At 37.8% G+C, this 22506-nt stretch overlaps 1 protein-coding gene across 1 annotated transcript; it reads left to right on the top strand.

The window, feature by feature from the left end:
• Positions 1-5389: 5389 nt before the first annotated feature.
• Positions 5390-9910, top strand: LOS2 (Enolase). Its single transcript, XM_087689434.1, has 16 exons — positions 5390-5573; positions 5980-6043; positions 6493-6557; positions 6651-6698; positions 6784-6870; positions 6952-7032; positions 7121-7222; positions 7308-7388; positions 7513-7587; positions 7796-7858; positions 7955-8035; positions 8127-8321; positions 8738-8788; positions 8893-9033; positions 9127-9183; positions 9296-9910. Exons 1-16 carry the CDS (start codon positions 5508-5510, stop codon positions 9374-9376), a joined length of 1338 nt encoding a protein of 445 aa, XP_087545560.1. The 5' UTR covers positions 5390-5507; the 3' UTR covers positions 9377-9910.
• Positions 9911-22506: the final 12596 nt, after the last annotated feature.

Below are 22506 nucleotides of genomic sequence, written 5' to 3'. Positions count from 1 at the left end.
TTGCCTCACAGGCCGTTTGCATTGCCAAAATTAGATGCACACTGCAAAGTTCAATTTCCAGAGTCAAAGCAATCGGACTTGGACAGTCCAATTTGGCCACTCGGACACCTGTAGTCCTAGTTTGATTGGACATCTTAGCCAGTCTGAGTCAGACAGCTAGACTCGGACGACCAGATTTGGACCATCCAATTCAAACAATCGACTGGATACGAGATTCGGACTTGGACCGTTTGATTTTCTCAATCAGACATACCCAAAATCAGATTGTTTGATTCTGGAAATCAGACCTTTGATAATCGGGACACACTAACTAGAACTTGAAGGTTGACCAATCCAACACATTCCAGGCCAAGTAGAGCTCAATTCAGAGCAAGGCAAGACCCCTATAGGCATCCAGACACATCGGAGGGCTCATAGAGCCTCGAGAGTTCAAGATCATGACTCAACCACCTAGGAAGCGACCTCGAATAAGCCTCTCAAACCACCCATCCAAAACATCTTAGAGGACCCAACCAAACCTATTAGAGTGACCACGACCTAAGGGAGCAAGCTAGAAAAGTGTGTTGCACCACATTGTCTTGATCACAATCACGCACTACCTAACCAATTACTTTAAGTGCACTTAGAATGTAGAAAGCTTGATTTCACACCTGCACATGAAAAGAAGCACCCCATGACCACTTGAGCGCACTTAAATTTGAAGACTAGCTGAACAAAGAAGGAACTCACATGCAAGATAAGCAACCTAAACAAACCCACTAATAGGAGAAGACCCTCACATCTCAAATACATGGCCAAGGATACAAGGTATCAAAAGCAAGCCTTTTGGAGAGCGAGAAGACTAACACAATTAGAGGCTCAACCTTACTTGAGTTGATCAGTTTGATCGATAACTTAGTGGACCAAGAGGTTGATAAGATGTCAGGACTAAGCTCCAATCATGAAAATGACTAGCTCAACTTGGGAGAGTTCCTAGTTAATAATATCCAACAAATGATTAATCGATACAATTTACAAACCAAGATGAAGCATCATGGTAGGCCGGTTGAGGATATCATAGCTGACCTTGAGGAAGAGCGGAGATTGGCCAAGAAGGTGCTGTAGGGCATAATTTCTTACAATTAGGAGGAGTGAGCTCAAAGGCTCAGGCAAGAAATAGAAATGCGAGAGGTCCAGTGAGTTTTAGCGCTTGCCAATCAGGATAGGATAGGATTCAATGTGGAGAGGGAAAGAGCGGTAGAAGCCGATCTCACATTGAGCATGCTTCTCACAAAGAGACTTATAGACAACACGCATGTAGAGCAAAGTAGAGCAACCCTAGCAACTCCGTTGTTAGCAGGACTAGGAGTCACTCCAAATTCAAGGAGCTAATCGAAGATACTCGTAGCTGCCAAGCAACTCGACAAGTACTAGCCCAACAATGACCCATATAGCTTTGTAGAGCAGTTCGAGTAGATGTGCAAGGTGAGTGGCCTAACGGACCTTGCTCAACATGTGCAAGCTTTTGGTCTTTGTCTCGGAGATAAAGAAAATACGTGGTACACCAATCTTCTCTTTGCTCATGCATGTGGCTATGGAGCTTGAAGCTTGGAGATTGGAGATGGAGCTTGCTTGAAATCACATCTTGGATCGTGGAGCTAAAGGTTCATGGGAGGAGGCAACTTGATTAGATTCAAAGGTAAGATCACTACACTTGTGTGTGTGAGAGTACGCATGGCTATATGAGAGGTAGCCATAGCTCTTGGCTTGAAACACTTGAAGCAATAAGCAGTCAGTGGGTCTTGGCGGTGTGCTCATGAGAGTGCCGACAATCATCCATTTACTCTTAGTATTGGCTTCTTGATTCAAGGGCTTTCTTTTATATTACCTAGCATCACCATTGGTCTCATAGCTATCATACAGTTATGGGCTCTATTAGACAGGGAGATGATACTACATTGGATGCCATTGGCATATATGATATTAGAATGTAGTTTGGTATTGATGCTTCTTTGGTGCTTTATGATGTATGTCATGTTTCAACTTTGATGAAAATCCTTGTTTTTTATTGGACAATTGGGATGATGACAATAACCATGTATCTTTTGGCAATTCTTCATGAAAGATCACCAGTGGTAGTCTTGTTTTTGCTAGAGGTGCCAAGGTTAGCAACCTCTCCCCTTTGCTTGTTTTTGGATCTGTGGACTATGTATTGGTTGTGATTGATTTTCTACATGTATCTTTATGGCATTGTCACCTTGGATACATATCTTTGAAAGGAATGAAAGTATTGACTCATTTGCAATATCTCCCACCCTTGGACTATTCTTGTTTTTATTCATGTGGTCGTTGTTTTTATGATAGGCAAACTCATAATTCCCATAAGAAGTTTGGTTCTACATATATGGATGAGCCTTTGCCTCTCATGCATTCAAATGTTTATGGCCTCATGCTCTATTATTTCTTAGGTGATTTAAAGTATTTGGCTACATTCATAGATGATTTTTTCGCATAAGATTTGGGCCGATCCTATTAAGTAGGAATAGAATGTCTTGCCTACATTTCAACACTTTCTTATTGCAATTAAGAATTGGTTTGGGTATTCAATTGAAATGCTCACGGTCTGATAACAAGGGGAATATATATCTAAGGCTCTTGAGTAACTATGTGATGAGAGGGGCATTAAGTGATAGTTGATGCCCCATACACCCACCCCAGAATGGTATTACAAAGCACATGAACAAGACTATTCAGGAAAAAGTTTAGTATGCTTAGTCAGGAAAGTTACCACATAACATTTGGGCTGAGGTAGTTATTGATGATGTGCATCTCATTAATAGATCCCCATGTATTGCTCCTGATGGTCGAGTTGTAGAGGAGGCATGATTTCGTAAACCTCCCTAGTATGCATACCTGCAAGTCATTAGATGTGAGGTCTTTTGCTAACAAGTCCAATAAGTTGGATCCGAAATCTATCAAATGCATCTTTCTTGGATATGAGGATGTAAGTGAGATGGGTTATCGTCTTCAAGATCCATATACTCAAAATGTTATCCACAGCCATGATGTTATTTTCCATATGGATAAAATGCATATGAGACCAAAGCAGGTGATTGAGGTACTCAGGGTGAACTTTCGGGATGAGTCTCTTGTTATTGTACAGCCAATCTTAGTGAGATATCTTGCTGCAATTGTTAATGATGTTATAGTTTTCAATCTCCATAGAATGTGAGTACAAATGTTTTGTACGGAGATTATCCAAATGTAGAAAGTATCAATTTTAGAATCTATTAGTTTATTGAAATAATCCAAGAATAATGCAAAGAGAGAGAGACATGTGTGTGGTAGTCACACATGGGGGGGTGGGGTGGGAAGGGTGGTTGCTTAGCCACTCCATGCCTAAGTCTCGCTCCCTCTTTGAGTGACTATGGAGCGAAGAGAATGCCGATTGCTTGCTTCACTCCTTCTCGCAACACGTAGGAGCCTAGACATAGGTTCCTTCACAGTTGGGTGCACCATATCTTGTCATTTGCATTGCATAGGATATATGACTGCTTGTGTGCCTCCATTGCATCTCCAAGCGGGGTGATTGGATTGTTGGGGAGGGTAGGGCCTAGCATTAGAAGGCTAGAAGCCTTGCTACTGCTCAATGCTCCTCTTAGCTCTCGAAATCTTCCAAATCTCTCTACTACTGCTCTCCTCATCACCCTCTACCCCACCTTCATCAACTGTTGTTGTCCTCTTGTTGCCTTTTACCCCACCTTCATTGGTTGTTACTCTCCTTGCGGCCCTTTGTAGCCCCACCTTCACCCATAGCTTACTAGAGGCTTTTTTGACCCCCTACCCACTACTCAACTACTCAACACCATGCTAGAAGGGGGGAAGGCTACATGAGAGAGAGAGAGAGAGAGAGAGAGAGAGAGAGAGAGAGAGAGAGAGAGAGAGAGAGAGAGAGAGAGAGAGAGAGAGAGAGAGAGAGAGAGAGAGAGAGAGAGAGAGAGAGAGAGAGAGAGAGATGTGAAGAATATGTTCTTAAGAATCCCTTAAAGATAGAGGAAAAAAGTATACATATATCAAATGATTTACTACTACAGCTAGGCAACATGTATTTCCATTTACAAATGTCACACAATGTTTGGCATACTACTTTGTTGAAGCGAATTGTTTTTTGGTATTATTTATTATCTTAATTATTCTATTATTATTGCATTATCTTCTATAGGCTACAAAACATTAGGAGGATTCAGAAAGACCTACTTGTACTTAATAAATGGCAATAAGTGTAAGCTCTTTGAGATTGCCGATGAGCATGCAATTGGAGATTTGTTGACCTGTTACCTATGCACATAAAAGAAATTGCATTTTTGCACGTGACTCATAACGTTTTATTTTATGGTTGTGTTCTATAGGAGATTTAAAATCAAGACCCACCTGACAAAATGTTGGAGAGGGCAGCAGGAGATTTGTGTTGCATGCAATGTAAGATGCGACTTGCACACATTTGACAAAAGCTAAGTAACTTTAACAGTCTTCAAATCAAATGGAATGTGCAACCTCAACCTCAGAACAAGGGATTAACTTGGCAAGATAAGGATGAAGACCAAAATCTCAGGCTCAAGAATTGGTCTGGCTTTGTAGCAACCGTGTTGTGATCCAACTATTCACGTGGTGAAGCTCATATTATTGGCAATAGATGCATCAATGCCTACTGTCTTTGATATATTTATTTGATGACTCTCTTTGACAGCTCTCTTGGATGTCACAGACCTTTGGACTTCTATTGTTCGTGAAGCTTCACCACTTGCAAAGATAAGTCTTTAAGCATATTTCCAGTGTTTAGTGTTGAGGAGCAAAACTATTTTTGCAATTCCGTCTTTTAATGGAAAAACGAATTTTTAAAGGGTATCAGTCTTGAAAGCTATGTGTGTGTGTATATAAACTTGACTTTGATATTGATATTGATATTGATATTGATAATTATATATTATTGTATTTAACATAGAATTTCAGATTGGCTTTGGGAAACGATGGGAGCCTGTGAAGGGATGGTATTGGGCTTTGAGAAACCATGAGAGCAAGCGGGACACAGAAGTCACAATCACAAGAAACAACTTGCCTAAGGTTTGAGAAACCATTGAACCTTTGAAGCACACATGCCGCATGCGCACACCCAACATTAAGGCATATGCTCATCAAAGGGAGCATCTCCTTTTGGTGCATAAACATACTCTATCAGTTTCCTATTTCCGTGTTGTCTATCGAAAAAGGCAACTCCCAATGGCCCCCACATGACTTTTCTTTCTTGCACACCAAGCCTTTTCTTATATTGACATTTTTAAATATTTATAGTCCTTTATCACACACACACACACACACACACACACTCTCTCTCTCTCTCTCTCTCTCTCTATAGTATTTATCTCTCTCGCTCTCTCTCTCACACACACACACACATACACATTCTCTCTCTCAGTTTTCTCCCATCTTACCTTCTGTCTCTGTGTATTGCCCGTCATACCTGCACTTTCATGGCGACCATCTCTTGCGTGAAGGCCCGGCAGATCTATGACAGTCGCGGAAACCCCACTCTTGAGGTAAATCTCTCCCCCCCTTCCCTCCCTCTCTCTCTCCCCCCCCTCCCTCCCTCTCTCCCCCATTCCGTTTTTCCTCTCTGTGTTTCCCCAGCCCAGACACCTTATTTAGGGCTTGGCTCGATCTGCTTGCCCCGATCTTCCCTTTCGATTCTCTGAGCAGATGCCGGACGTCGCTTCTATCTTCTGATGTTGACACAAGTACCTCCTACAGCAAGCTCTGTTCATGTGCATAGCTTACCTGTAGGCATCTTCGCATTTTTGTGACTAGCCTTCTCCTTTTTGTAAGACCCTCTTTTTATTCTGTGTTCATGTGCATAGGTGGCGTTTATTCATGATCTCCTGTTATTAAAAGACTCGCCATCTTCGTCTTGTAAGATCCTCACTTCGTATCTGGCTTCTCGAACAGGCGGATGTCCATCTCTCAGACGGATCGTATCATCGAGCTGCCGTTCCAAGTGGTGCCTCAACGGGTATGGCTTTATCTTACAAGACATAAGTCAGAATTGGGTCCATTGGTCAAATTTAAGACAGCCCGCGGTCAGTACAAGAAGTTTTATACCTTCTTTTCCCATGTGGGGAAAAGGCCTGTTTTCACTTGTTTTCCCTACAGCGCTCAACATCACGAGCTTTTGCTCGGGAGGCGCTGCATACATACCTGGCTGGGTGCAGTTGGGGAACAGGGCCCTGCCGGTCCCCAACCCAGGCTGGCAGCTTTCTGTCTCCAACCACACCTAGCTAGGTATTCGGTCCTCCCTCGCAGAAGCTCATGATGTTGTTATAATACACAATGTGGGACTCGTAGTATGAATTTGTCTTGAACTTCTTGTGTGGCTGACCCGCCACAGCATAGTCTTGACCCATTGCAGATGAAACTTTCTTGGTTTCATATCTGATTACCTGCTGCTTTGCCTTGCTTTAGGTGTATATGAAGCACTTGAACTGAGAGATGGAGGAAAAGATTATCTTGGCAAAGGAGTTTCAAAAGTCAGTTTCTTCTTTCTTCAATGGGTCTGACCCGAGCCCTAGTTTCAGCTTGCGCAGTCCAAATCTAATTTTATGATTCTGTTTCTTTTTCAGGCTGTCAGCAATGTAAACACAATCATTGGACCAGCCTTAATTGGAAAGGTAGGTACTGCATTGATTGCCACTTGTTGAGCTATGTCTGTTGCAGAGTAACTTCTCTAAATGTTTTTCAACTGGGTATCTTCAGGATCCCACTGACCAGGAAGGGATTGACAAATTTATGGTCCAAGTACTGGATGGGACTCAAAATCAGTGGGGCTGGTGCAAGCAGAAGGTAAGCTCAAATGTTCACTTGTCTTGCCAAATTGATGCCATCAGAGCCAGTCCACTGACAAATAATGGTCCTCACATGTAGCTCGGAGCGAATGCAATTTTAGCTGTATCACTGGCTGTTTGTAAGGCTGGAGCAGCTGTTAAAAAGATTCCACTTTACCAGGTGAGAATTGTTGTGGGACGTGTCAATCCTATTGTCAGTGATCTTATCTTTTAAAATGAACATTTAATGTTGTGATGGTTTGTTGCAGCACATAGCAAATTTGGCAGGAAACAAGACTCTTGTTCTACCAGTTCCTGCCTTCAATGTCATCAATGGGGGGTCGCATGCAGGAAACAAGCTTGCAATGCAGGTGATTGTCAAATGAATTCGAAGGTGGCTGTTTCTGGCAAGCTTTGTGAGAGGAACTGAAACAGAATGAATGGTTTCATTTGCAGGAGTTCATGATACTTCCAGTTGGAGCTGCTACTTTTAAGGAAGCCATGAAGATGGGTTCAGAAGTATACCATCACTTGAAGGTATGTGTTTGAGGGTGGTTTTGCTGATTATGATCTTGTAGTCTGCTAACTTGTATCCCACCTGCACGGTCTGTACTTGTCCTTGGCTATGTAGAAGTGTTCTGATGCCTGGAATATTTTTCAGGCTGTTATTAAAAAGAAATATGGCCAAGATGCCACAAATGTTGGTGATGAGGGTGGTTTTGCACCTAATATTCAGGTATGGACTCATACACATACCATAATTGCTGCGCTTCAATGTTGATTCTTGAAGTGTTCCTGTTTGGTTTTGAGGATAATATCTCTTGATAGTGATAATAAGTGTCGAGTCAGCCTATTCTGTTGTTGCCTGATGCCTGTAAAATTTCACGGTTGTATGTTACCTGCAAAGTGAAAACTAATTTTTGTTTGTTCCAATATATCTACAGGAAAACAAAGAGGGTCTTGAACTGCTGAAGACTGCCATTGATAAAGCGGGCTACACCGGCAAGGTCTGGCCCAGTTCCAGTCTGTGGTTTGGTTCGTTTAGGGGTGACTTTTATGAGGGCCTGAAGCAACTTCTTTTTATTGTGGTTCATCATTGCTAGGTGGTCATAGGAATGGATGTTGCTGCTTCAGAATTTTTCCTTGAGAAAGAGAAGAAGTATGATCTCAATTTCAAGGAAGAGGTATGCTGATATTTGTATGTTATATGTGAATAAGGTTGCTGGTGATAGCTGGATATTGTTAAAGTAACTTTGTGCTTGTAATGTCAATCAGGGTAATGATGGGAGCCAGAAGATTTCTGGTGATGAGTTGATAAAGCTTTATGAATCTTTTGTGGAAGACTATCCGATTGTTTCAATTGAAGATCCATTTGATCAAGATGATTGGGAGCATTACAATAAATTTACAGCTAAGATTGGTGTAAAGGTTCAAATTGTTGGAGACGATCTTCTTGTTACTAATCCCACGGTAAACCAATACCTAGAGTTCCAGTAAAGAATGTTGTTGCCACTTATGCTTTCTGAACTTTTTGAAATGTGTGCTGTTTTTTTCTGTCGCATCTCTTTTATGTCCATGTAACTTGAAAATTGTCTCCACTCTTGTCATTTAACATGCATGCAATGTAAGGTGCCATAGGAGTAGCTCATGCATTTGCAAGGGAGATCAAATGACACATGCATGCACAAAGATTTCCTGTACAAGCTGCATGTGTGGTTTAAATGTTGTCTTAATGTACTACATACAGAAACTGTTCTGCTTAGTTGTTGACATCAAAACAGGAAATATGGGGCCTGCTTGAGGCTCATTGGTGAAATGGATCCTCTTGATGTGAATCATTTCTTTACAATTGTGTACTGACAATCTTTGAACTTTTTCTGCTGCAGCGAGTAGGGAAGGCAATCAAGGATTTGGCATGCAATGCGCTTCTTTTGAAGGTACAGGAATTTCAGTTTACTGAGTTGGTTGATTCAGGAGACAGTGTAGCTGTTGCACTATAAGACAATGTTTTTGTACCAATAATTGTTTTCTGTATGGACAGGTGAACCAGATCGGTTCAGTAACTGAGAGCATTGAGGCAGTGAAGATGGCCAAGAAAGCAGGTTGGGGAGTAATGACCAGTCACAGAAGTGGGGAGACAGAAGACACTTTCATTGCAGATTTAGCTGTTGGTCTAGCAACAGTAAGCTCCTAACCAAGTCTGTGAAGGGCAGAGTTCCTTTGCTTTTTTGTAGGTCAAGTCAAGTTCCTGCTCAATGTTCCTGTGTGTATGCAGGGTCAAATCAAGACTGGTGCTCCATGCAGATCTGAGAGGCTTGCCAAATACAATCAGGTTTCGAGTGCTCTAGAGTCTCGCTGAAAATTCTATGCAGTTTACTTGTCACAGCATAACATCAGTTTTTAGCCAGTTGCTTAAACTCTACCTTTTGGTATTGTATGAACAGCTTCTGAGAATTGAAGAGGAGCTGGGTGAAGCAGCAGCGTATGCGGGTGCAAGTTTCCGCCAACCAGTGGAACCTTATTGATAGGAGTGAACTGAAACAGCTGGTGAAGCATTCATAAGTATGTGGAGGCTGCTTCTGCCTCCTGCGGTGGTACTGATTCTTGAATAAGCTTGAAGTCAGAATGTCCACACACAGCCCCTCTAATAACGTCTCAACAAGGATTCAAAAAGGCAAGCGGAAATGCCAGGGTTTTCATAGCTGAGTGCCTGGCAGAGAGTGTAGCTATTACCATAACTTCACCGGCTATAGGGTTGGAATCAATTTTGTAATGTGTTACAATATGACTTCAGGCCTGCTGCCTTTGTATCGAAGAAACTGTTTCTTGTCCCGTGTCTAAGTAAGTTATTGTTGAAAAGTTTGGAATGCTAGATGAGCTGGTTCCACAGGACCCCATGGTAAGAGTAGTGTTAACAAGTTGCAAACTTCCCTTCTAATAAACCTTCCAAAACAGCAGGAGCTTTAAACACAAAGCTTCTTGATATGAGAAACCGGTGACTTCATCTAACTTGACCATAAAAATTGTTTGATATAAGATACAAGTCCTCTTTGATGTAAGTTTTGCGTTTATTAAGATGGCAAGAATCACATCTGCTTCTTTGTTTTAAGTCATGTACATTACTTTTTGCTCTCTCCAATGCATGGAGCTTTCCATAGTGTAATACTAATGCTCCCTAAGAAGTGTTGTAGGGTCTAGAACACTCTTGATTTTCTAGTCCTTCTATAAGGAAGTCTCATCTTACAACTAGGGGGAAAAAAAGTTATGAATCACCTCAATGTACATTTCTTTTAGCTCTCTCCATTGCATGGAGCTTTCCATAGTGTAATACTAATGCTACCTAAGAAGTGTTGTAGGTTCTAGAACACTCTTAATTTTCTAGTCCTATAAGGAAGTCTCATCTTGCAACTAGGGGAAAGAAAGTTATGAATCACCTCAATGTTGTAAATCTACTTAAGAGGATCTTTAGGATCTTATGTATCATTATGAAATGCATTTGCTTTTGAAGATTGCAATTATAATGTCCAAAGGCCAATAAGGCTTGATTGGGGAAACCAACCTTTGACCATAGTTCATGGAGCTATGGTATCAAAAGATTACTAATAAAATAAGGCTTTGATGCCATGTCATAAAATGACAATGAGACCAAAGAGAGTAGGGTTTGTGGGGAGAAACATAGAAGTGTATGGCAAATAGTGAGGAGAAAGTTAGAAATACAAGAACATGGTGACGATACATTGAATCATGCTATGAGAAGAAAAGTAGATAGTGGAGCCAAAGCTTAGAAGATAGTTGCCAAGCCTTGTTTGAATCAATTAGTAGCACCTATGGGAAATTTGCATGTTGAAGGGAGCAAAACATAGTCCTTTGAGTAGTGGGCTATTGAAGTAATCATTGGAAGGTGAAGGATAGTTGTTGAGGGAGTGAACTATAGTCTTCTAATGTTGTTAGAGATGAAGATCACTGGTTGTAGAGGGAGTGAACACAACCCTTAAATGTCTTGGAGATGGCCAAGCAACAAAATGCCAAATAGAAGATGACGCCAAAAGCACGGGAGTTGTAAACGTAGATGGTTGGGAGTGATGAGTTGCAAAGCGAAGTGTGTGAGCCTTGGAAATTTGATGCTAATGATGTGAGTTGACGTTATGAAGGAGAGAAGATTTGGGTTGAAAACACAAATGTGGACGTTATTGTAGATGGTGCCAACAACCAGTAGGAGTGATGCTAGGTGGAGAATCCCAAAATGCAAGTAGTGTTATGGTTGCTATAGGTGGGAGATGATGTTGACAGTTGTTTGAAGATGATGCCAACAAGGGTGGAAATTGATGCTAATGATATGCGAGTTAATGCTATGCAAGAGAGGATTCGGGTTGAAAACTTGTGGACAGTATTGCAGATGGTGCCAACAACTAGTAGGAGTGATGCTAGGTAGAGAATCCCAAAATGCAAGTAGTGTGATGGTCGTAAGGTGGGGGATGCTGCCAATAGTTTGCTAGCGAGGGTGGAAATTGATGCTATTGCTATGCATTGCCATTTATTGACCAAATTCTTGATTAGTTAGTAGGTAGAGATATTTATTTATTCATGGACTATTGTGATGGATATAACCAAATAGCTATTACAACAGAAGACAAGTTGAAAACATGTATTATTGTATTTGGAACCTTTGCATATCATGTTATGGCATTTGGGTTATGCAATGGAATTATGATGTCCTTTGAAAGAGGTGCGGACAACGGCGGCATGGGAAGTGTCGAGGTGGCGGCATGGAAAGAGTGTTGAGGTTATAGCAAAGGGGTGTGGACAACGGCGGCATGGGAAGTGTTGAAGTGGCGGCATGGGAAGAGTGTCGAGGTGGCGGCATGGGCAGAGTGTCGAGGTTATAGCAGAGGGGTGAAGAATGATTGAAGTGGGGGTGGTGATCGAAGAAGGTGGTGGTGAATGAGTGAAGTGACTGCCTATTTATAGACATGAGGTGTCAAGGATATCACACCACAGTGTGGGCGGCTACTAAAAAAAGTGATCGAAATGTGGACACTAGCTCTTTTTGGGATTGTTTGAAATCATGAATGAACTATGTGAATTGAAGAAATGGTTTCTCAACAATTGTGCATTCTTGAAGTGCTAAAAAAGGTGGGGGATATCTTTTTTGGCTTTGGAAGGTTGGACAAGAAACATGCACATTGTGAAATTTGGCCTTGTTATCTTTAGCTTGGAGGTTTTTTATTGTTAGCTGATCGTTTATTGGAGTGGTCTCCCTTGCATCTTGCGTGTTGATTGGCTTCACTCTATGGTTGGCTAAACACTTAAACGTACCATCTAGCATTTAAGGGTGGCAAGCTATCTTTCTTCTTTTAATGGAACACTTAAAATACCATCTAGTATTTAAGTGTAGCAAGCTATCATTCTTCTTTTAAAGAAACACTCCTAGCCATCATCACCCCTCTTTTTTTTTCTTTGCGTTTGAATCTATGTTCAACCTCATCCACCTCAAGTAATGATCATTCCTCCACATTGCAAGTGTTTTATTGCCTTGCAATGTCCTCACTGAAAAGTTTCCTACAATCTGCAAGAAAACCAACAAACAAAGAATAAGGAGGCCTTAGGCAGGCAAGGCTAGTCAATAAGCTATTATCGAAGCAAGGTTGAAGTTTGAACATATTATGAATAGAATGACTAGAGTACTTGAAGATGAGGCACAATAAGTGAACTTAGATCATATGGGTGGTTCTAAACCCGTTAAGATGAGTATTGATGTTGATCTAGAAAGCCTTGGTTCTTGTGCATTGAAGGCTCTTACGAATCCTAAAAGTTATATTATTTGAAGGTGACATTTATGTTACTCCACTCATATCTTCATTTGGCTCCTTGATGACCGCATTTTGTTGCTTGTTGTTGGTAGATCGAAAATCTTTCGATAAATCTATCTCTATCCTTCCTTCCTACACAAAGTTATGCAACCATCCAAGGCCTCTATACTCTCTCTACCTACCCTAAGCTTACAATGTACCCTAAGCTTCTTCCATCGAAAAGCTTCATATCTTGTCTTCTTTTGTCTTGCATGGGTAGAGTAAGTGCTCAGTTCTCTATGAACCTAATCACATCGAAGACATGAGGGTCCAAGCCACCCATTAGGTAGCCTCCAAAAGTTCCTATCACGCATCTTCTACTTTTCCATGCTTGTATTTGTATGGTTTATGGTTGTTTTCTATGCTTATAGCTCACTATTAATTGAGATTGGCAAATCTTTAGCATCTCCACTCAATCTAGGTCAATACTATTAACAAGTTATTGTTCAGAAGCATCACTCCAATGGACAACATTGAAAGGTTTAGGGTTGTGGTGTTGAATATTGACATTTCTCTAATTTTTAATATTGGGGATTTATTGTAGTGAGTACCAAGATCCCTTGTGTCATTAAAAGAAGCAATATTTGATGCTCATTTTACTTTTGAACGAGTGCATATGTTTTATCTACTACATTTTGATGTCCACTAATGCTTTTTATCCTAAGCAAGAACAAGCACTATATGAGGGTTTATATGTGGCACTCACTCATATTGAGGAGATAACATTTTTAGAGTTGGGAGGCAGGGGTCTCTATGGTGTGGTCACTTGTGTGCTCCATGACTATCCAAGTTTATCATAACTCGTAAAAATGAATTAAGAGGGAGTAGATTTTTGGAAAATGTGCAATTTAGAGTGTATACAAATAGAAGCATTTTTTATGGCTTTGGTAGAATATCAATATGCGATAATAACCAACACACTAATCATAATAATGAGGTTTATAATAGATATGTAAAAGAGTAGAGTCGATCACAAGTTAGAGGTGATGTATTACAATATATATAATTGAGAGCCTCATTCAATAGGCAAGTTACAAGTAATAAATGATCTTCTAGATGACATATCAATATGCAATTTTAACAAGCACAATAATCATAATAATGAGGTTTATAATAGATATGTAAGAGAGTAGAGTCGATCACAAGTTAGAGGCGATGTATTACGATATGTATAATTGAGAGCCTCATTAAATAGGCAAGTTACAAGTAATAAATGATATTCTAGATGACATCAATATGCAATTACAACAAGCACAATAATCATAATAATGAGGTTTATAATAGATATATAACAGAGTAGAGTCGATCACAAGTTAGAGGTGATGTATTATGATATGTATAATTGAGAGCCTCATTAAATAGGCAAGTTACAAGTAATAAATAATCTTCTAGATTACATCACCATTTTGAGACAATACATTGTGTTGTACTATCATTATGAATCTCATAATGTAGGCAAGTTGGAGGTAATAAGCACCCTTTATATGACACCATTGGCAAGCTTATGTTGTTTTTTATAACCATATACTACTCTGTCTCACATCTTTCTAATATTTCTACTATTTCAAGCTATTTACACTATTTTTAATTAATATTATGACATTCAATGAGTGTAGGAACTACATCTATGTATTACTTGTTCGCAAAAGCACATCTTCTCTTTGTTGGAAATATATTGCATTACACTACATCCAAAATGAATGCAAACTGATTAGAGAATAACATTCTATTAGAATCAAAGAACTATTTGGAAGAATATATAAAAGCATATCATGTATAATCCAAAACATGTTGGTTTCACTATAATCCACAACTTCTAGTCCCAAGTGTATCTATATGATGATGTATTGATACAACTTTGAGAAAAAATACATAGCATCAATGTAACCAAGTCAATACTATTAAAAATTATGTTGACACGTGTAACTAGGTTTAGGTAGTGGAGAATGTTTTCACCAAGTGTAGTCCATGTTTCTACGCTAATAGATTATGTATGTCCTTTGACTACAATAAAAATGCACATAGTAGCTTATTTTGAAAATTGTAATAATTTAGATTATGAAACATACTAATCACGTTGAGTTGAAGCGTAACTTATTTTGAAAATTGTAATAATTAAGATTATGAAATACACTAATCTTGTTGAGTTGAAGCTAATTTTGGCTATATCTAGGCAAAATGAATGTTCATCTTTTGGAATATGAGATTGAATTTGTGTTTTTAATGGCTCATATTAATCTTCTTGAATTTAATGTGTTTTAACTATATATAGACAAAATGAATACACGTCTTCTAAGCTATGCATGAGATGAGAAATGCTCACAAGTTTTTGAAGCTAATTAGATTTCCTTGCAAAATTTTGTGCGGTCAAAAACGTCGTATTAATGAATAGTACTCCACTAAACATAAAATCAAAAGCCAAAAAATTGCTTGGTCAAAGTTTGAGATATGGTGGCTTTGGTATTTGACTTTTTTTTTGTGCTAAGAATCAACTTATAACATCATAAAAGCATAGCAATAACATAAAAGAGCACATGAACATGGTACACAAGCAACATGTCGAAGAGTTGGCACAAGTATCTCTTTGATGTTTTATAGTGCCATTCCCTTGTCTTTTAGGAACACATTCTTGCTTTACTTTCCTTTACTGTTCATTATCACAAAAAAAGAAGAAAATTTTCAACCTTGTAAAACATTGTGTGTATGAATATTGTAGTTGCCTTTCCTAAAGTAAAGCTTGCAACATTGAAACAAAAATGAACGAGCAAACTTGATTTATTCTAAGTAAAAAATTCATTAATTGCATATTCAAAACTACTTGAAGTAAGTATTACATTCTAGTAAACTAACAATCAACATATTATTATATATTATTGGACTATGTCTATAAAAATGTACATACTATAACTAAAATACTAGGGTATTAGATAAACTATATACAGATTATATTAATATAACTATATCATTAGACATACTTATTATACATTATTAGTCTACAACTATACTATTAGACATACTAATTACATACTATAGATCTACTATGATAGCATAACTATAATATTAGATGTACACGTGTTATTATATTAGCACGCTATAATAAGTCTCTATTTAGCTACTTTGCTTCTATAGATCCATAAATAATATACTTTTACACATACTAATACTACATCATAGTTAACATAACTATAATAATATATTGATATTAGATTAGCTACACGATTTTGTGATTCCTAATAGAGCCATACTAGCTATGTGATTCTGCATTATTCCTATTATTACTTATTGCGTACATATAATAGAGGGACCTCTCAACATGTATAGGAGTAGCGTAATCACAAAAAATTTGCCCCTTTGAATGAACATAGAACTGAGATAGAAAAACTTTTGTAAGAAAACCAAAATTTACTTTTTTGGGTAAAGCAATGCAAAGCAACACCATATTTTGAGCAAAATACCCAATGCATTGTAAGAGATGCTTGTAAATATTCTTAACATTAATATATTGATTCTATTGCATTTAAAAACACTTTTGATGAGAGAGAGAGAGAGAGAGAGAGAGAGAGAGAGAGAGAGAGAGAGAGAGAGAGAGAGAGAGAGAGAGAGAGAGAGAGAGAGAGAGAGAGAGAGAGAGAGAGAGAGAGAGAGAGAGAGAGAGAGAGAGAGAGAGAGAGAGAGAGAGAGAGAGAGAGAGAGGTTTGATATATGTAGATAAAGCTTTGTTCTTCTTCATATATCAACAACCATAACACACAACCAATAATGGCAATAATAATCTCATTGTACTAGTCAGACAATAATGCATTTTCTACTTAACACCAATGGATTAACTAAAATCCAAGGGAAGCAACTAGATCAAGGAAAGGTGCATCCAGGAGCATCCAATGGCTTCCAATTAAAACAAAGGAGCAATGCTTAGTGCACATCTCTTCACTCATAATTTAGCTAGGGTCTTAAGATATAAGATATTAAGGACAATAGCTTAGGTTATTATGAAAATTGTCATTCACATTAAATGATCTCTTAGTGATTTGTCTCCCTTCTGCCTCCATATTAGAATGCTATATGTTTTGGCATTGTGATATGTGTTTGTTTGCTAAGTAAAATGTATAATTAAGTTAATTTATCAAGGAATTATTCATATACAAGTGTGACATGTGGGATGGATGAGAATTGAGAATGGATGCTTGATGTCTTTGTCGAACTCACATACAAATAAATCATATTCAAAATTGAGGACCTTCTTTGGTGGAGTGTAATTAGTTGCTCCAGTAGATACTTGTCTCTTTCTGGCATGATGATGGCCATGCGTGGGGTCAATGGGAGGGCTCGGATTTGTATTGATCCTCCTCCTCCTCCTCCTCTCAGACACTAGCTCGATATTGCACATGACAGCCCAAGGACGGCGCGACACAAGCCTAAACTTTATTGTTGCCATCACTGATAAAGGCTGGGCCTTATGATTATTGGTGGGTGTGTCCTTGATTATCGTAATTTGAGCAATGCTTAATCTCACACTCAAGGGGCGATGTCGTTGCACATGGGAAACGTTCATTGACAAAGCAGCCTTCACATACATGCTCCATGGTAATTCCCATGTCGCACGATCAATCCTTTGTTGTTGTAGCCCATATTGCTACGAGTAGTAGTGAGTTATCATCATCTACCCGACTTACTAATGTTAATTTTAATCGTGGAAATAATGTTACCATTCACATCAACACATCTATAACCACTATCATAGTCTTACTTTAGGTTAATATTAGATTAGCTAAGTTATAGGCAAAGATAAGCAACGACAATACGAACTATGAAACATGACTTATTATGCCTTATGGATTTGTATTCGCACCATACGGTGTTGTGCTTTATATAGGGTGTTATTGTTCTTTTTTATTACACATAATCTATTCTAAATATTATTTAGAGTTCTGCTTCCGAGATCATGAACCAACTGGAAGGCTCCCATGCCTATGTGGCACAAGGAGTAGTTTAATATTCAAAAAAGAAAGGGATTTTTCTCGAAGGGTGAGCGGAAGACATGCAATCCATATATATACACATGCATACATATGAGGTGAAAAAGAAGGAGATAAAATAAAAATGATGAGAGAGAGAGAGAGAGAGAGAGAGAGAGAGAGAGAGAGAGAGAGAGAGAGAGAGAGAGAGAGAGAGAGAGAGAGGACACACGTTTACAAGACCACACAAATAGACACACACATATTAAACCATAGAAAAAACAAGAGGAAAAAGAAAAAAAAGGGGTGTGTGTGTATATCACTCACACACACACACACACACGTGTTCTTCTTAACTCATTATTAGAAGGTTTTGATGTTCCCTCCTCCATAGGTGGGGAGAAGGAGAGTCTCTATCTCACTCTCTCTTCCTCCCTAAGGTATTGTAGCATTATTATAGTTGAATATTATGAAGTAAATTATGCTTAACCTAAAATTAATATGTATATTTATAATTGATACTTATATTATGTAGTAGTACTTAATTATTATTAATTTATTATTCATATTAACTATAATTATAATATATATTTTATAATTATATATTATGTATTATTATGTCTCATGATAATAATAATAATAATATAATTATATATTAATTTAATAATATATTTATTAATTATAATTATTAGTATATTACCATAATTGATTACATATTATATATTATACCTATATAATTATGTATGAGAGAGAGAGAGAGAGAGAGAGAGAGAGAGAGAGGGCGGGGGGGGGGGGGGGGGGGGGGGGGGGGGAGGGGGAGGGGGAGGAGGAGAAATCCTTAATATAGTTTATGAATATTGTAGGCTTAGTGTTGAGGATAATATGCATATCATGATAGGCTCAATGTGAATAGAAATCACCAATAAATGTATCTATGTTTAAGAAACTTTGAGAAATGGTTGTAAGGGTTCTTTGGAGATATAGTTTAGGCTTCATATTGTTGCCATTCTCTATATATTGGTGAGTGCTACATCCCCTGCATTTTTGTGCATTCAATATTGTGTTAGTCTAAGTTGCTTATGCTTTTTCGAAGTTCAAATTATGTTCCTTATATCAATCTTCCATAAACCCTCTTGCCACAAGTAATGTGTTTTTGAATACCGGTGTGAAGCGTTTAGAGAATGTAAGATAGATGGCACCTAATATTGTTTATATCATTTTGAATTTTAAGGAAATATATAAAAAATCAAAATGTAAAAAAGTGCCAAAAAAGATAGATAAGAAATATTCACTAGCTACACATATAAAGAATGAAGTAAAAAGAGTAAGGTAGAAGAATATAATCAAATCTTAAGGTTTAGTTAGTTAGATCATGCAACCCTTACTGCTAATCATGCTTTGCATACACAAGCAAGATGTGTTTCCATTCCTTTGAACAATGCTTGAATGCACATCATTCTAGCTCTTCAACATAGCTTTCATATTTTTTCTCCAATATAAAAACAATTCCAAAATCTTAGAAGCCCTTCATGAAACAATTATCTTATAATGATTATTATAAGTGATGCAATTTATTCTTACCATGGGGTGCAAAATAAGTGTTGGGGCATCAATTATATTGCAAACCATTTGAGTGTGTGCTTGCAAATGTTGTGGTATGGGTATCAAGATACCTCATCAATCAAGGAGCACATGCTCGATATCAAATTAAGAAATAAACTCTTATTTATTATGATTTTATTGATAATCTATATGGATTTGTATTGATCCTTAAGAGTCATGCAAGTTTAGGAGGCCTCTTGATGAAGGGCATGAAGAAACACGAAAGGAATTAGATAATGAAAAGCACCAAGCACGTTTACTCATGTAGCCAAAGATTAAACTAGGGCTAGAGCAAGGGTTCAATTAGATGGTGCCATGGCATATCACTAAGCAATGGAATAATCATGCAATTGGAGTTTGGAAACATAGAATATAAAGTCAAAGCATTAAAGCAATCAAGCCGTTTCAAGGAATCAAAATGTGGATTATAGATGGACTTATACTAGCACAACTTAAAGCACACGTGAAATTGCCAAGATGAAGATGACTAGAAAAGAAGAAAAATGGAAAGTTTATTGAGGTGGGAAAGCCTTCTAGAATAGTTTAGAAAGCCCAAGTATTAAGTTATTTTAGGGTGATGATGTAATCATTAAACTTTATAGCTTTAATAGTTGGGTTTCCACCCTCAAGTGAATTATAACTAAAATCTTTATATGTCTCTTTGTCTTATATACTTTTTAGACATCTTATACGTTAGTATAACTCACTCTCCATATATATGTGCGTGCATGCATGTGTGTGTGTGTTAAAAAAAAAAAAAAGACATCACCATTAACTCCCTTGGTACACCAAGTATGCAACATGCGATAAACCTTATTGTGCCATCCATCTCAAGTTTAACTTGTCATTATTTGAACTATAGCTTTGATTTTACTAAATTCTTGATTGGCATGCATGCATGCGTTTGTGTGCATGTGTGCATTGTCTATGTGCATGCATGTGTGTATGCATATGTGTATGTGTGCACGCATTGTGTAACCCTAATACAAAGCATTGCATGTATACGTGTACATATACAAATATAAGTGAAAACTCAAAGTGAAAGAGCACCTATAATTGCATTCCTAAGGATTGAAAACCACAAAAGTGGTCACATTGATTCTTGTTTCCCAACATGCTTAAGCCTTAATCCCTTCACATATTGATTTCTAGGGTCCATATGAATTTTCCATAATTTTAGAGTGCTTTTTCATGCAACATAGTTTTTATATAATTAACTCTCTAAATTTTCTTCTTTAAATTGAGTATAATGATATATAATAAACGATTGAAAATTTCATAATTATGCAAATATTGAAACAAGGACCAAGGATGGAATTGACCCTCCCAAAAGTTGTTGCTTCTTGAGCTAATATGTGCTCGTTTGCCATGCCAACTTTGAGTTTACTTGTAATGTTCCATGCATTGACTAACCCAAATGTTGGATAATAATGTGATTAGGATACTTTTTATATCTTATCGATGATTTAATAGATTCTCTTGTGAGAATCGACCGATGCAACAATCAAATAAATACATGGTGACCACCTCTTTAGCATAGCACTACCTTAGGTTAACAAACAAAAGCTATAGAATAACCAAATGAACCATTGATATTTTTTAATTGAAATACACATTGTTACTTTTTCATTGCCAAAATTGAATTTACTTAATGAATGATCAATGATTTACACAAACTAAACTCAAATGTGCAACTCTATACATCAATTGCTATACACATGAGAGATGGAGGCTTTGAGACTTGGGAACTCGTTGACTAGTTGAGAGCTAGGTTCACATGCAATGATTTCAAGCTATTTATGTGAATCTTTTTATTTAGAAATTGAAAGTATCAATATATTTAAATGAATAGAAATAGCTATACGCACCTATAGTCACTCCGTTTTCTTATCCATTTTAGGCGATGAAGATTGAAGTTGAAACATGTAGTAAGCTAAAGATCACGTTTCTCTATAAACCTTGCCAACACCTTAGCTTTCTTGTGATATTACTATTTAATAAGGAGATGGAGGTTCTATGGGGCCTTAAGGACCCCTATCGTTGGTTGGAATATAATCTTCATGGGGAGGCCCACAATGTTCATATGACAAGTTGGTCACTTTTTCTTGATTTACTCTACCCACATGATCCAAAAGATGTGATAGCAATTTTTAACAACTTCTACATTAAATTAGGCTTCTTACAATTTTAAAGTGATAATTGATACCAAGCTAAACAAGTAAAACACATACAATAAGTAGGTAAACACAAAGTAAATGAACACTTCCATTGTCATGTTACCACATAACTTATGAAATTGCATAAAAAGACGCTTAATAACTTGATTAGTAAATGAGTTTTCCCATAACATGTCATCTCATGATGGCATTTCTTTCACTCTAGGGACTATATTTATACAATGTAGGATGTCCAACACTTGCTAAACATTTTAATTGCTGAACCAAATTTTCAAAGGCTAATAGCTTGAATGTGCCTCAAAACTTCAATTGATATGGATTGGGTACCCACAAGATATGCACCATTTCATGACAAAGGAATAAAACTTCTTCCACGTCTCAATAAGATTGCCACTGAAGATGAGGCATGAAATGACTTGTATAAAAAAAAGGTAGCTCCCATTGGCAATGACCTAGTCCAAAAGTAAGGATGCACTATCTCATCTCTAAGATTGCTATGAATGATCACCCAATTGTTTGTCTAGGCCACATTGTACCTACTTTCAATAGAGTGCAAACAAGGGATTGATTGAGTCAACCATGAGGACAAGATCCACATCTACCATGAGAAGGAAGTTAGTTTCATAAATGGCATGCTTATTTGACAACTCATTTGTGTAGAAAAGAAGCCTTTGCAACAAGCAAAACTATGCAATGTGATTTTCTATCCACAAAGTTAAATTGTTCCTTTCATGCCAGTTGTTGAACTCATCCAGAGTGATGCTTGAAAAGACCAGCAATCTACTTTCGATCAGACTTTTTAGCTTACTCCTAGCCTTCATTACCAAACATTCAACAAGAGCAAGAGTGGCAACTCAAATACCACAAATTTGTGACGATCATAATAGATGGGCAGGTATGTCCAAATGCTTTGAAACTTTTTGTCAAGAACAGAGACGGTCACATACCACAAATTTGTGGCAATCACAATAGATAGGAATGCACACCCCAATGCAGTGAAGTTGTGTCAAGAAGCCCTATTCCTGCAGAGGAAAGCTAGTGTGAAATTTACCATTTACACTTCATGTCAAGG

Source organism: Lygodium microphyllum, chromosome 12 (assembly GCF_053477565.2).
Source record: "Lygodium microphyllum isolate KBCC chromosome 12, Lygodium_microphyllum_v1.1.10, whole genome shotgun sequence".
Classification (NCBI taxonomy): domain Eukaryota; kingdom Viridiplantae; phylum Streptophyta; class Polypodiopsida; order Schizaeales; family Lygodiaceae; genus Lygodium; species Lygodium microphyllum.
This window is presented reverse-complemented; position numbering and strand designations above follow the sequence as displayed.

What these genes read in the sequence shown, in the direction of transcription:
- LOS2 (XM_087689434.1), top strand. Translation starts at nt 5,508, where the DNA reads ATGGCGACCATCTCTTGCGTGAAGGCCCGGCAGATCTATGACAGTCGC. An exon ending in GAAACAAGCTTGCAATGCAG is followed by an intron (nt 7,223 to 7,307) that starts GTGATTGTCAAA and finishes TTTCATTTGCAG; the next exon opens with GAGTTCATGATACTTCCAGT. An exon ending in AAGCGGGCTACACCGGCAAG is followed by an intron (nt 7,859 to 7,954) that starts GTCTGGCCCAGT and finishes CATCATTGCTAG; the next exon opens with GTGGTCATAGGAATGGATGT.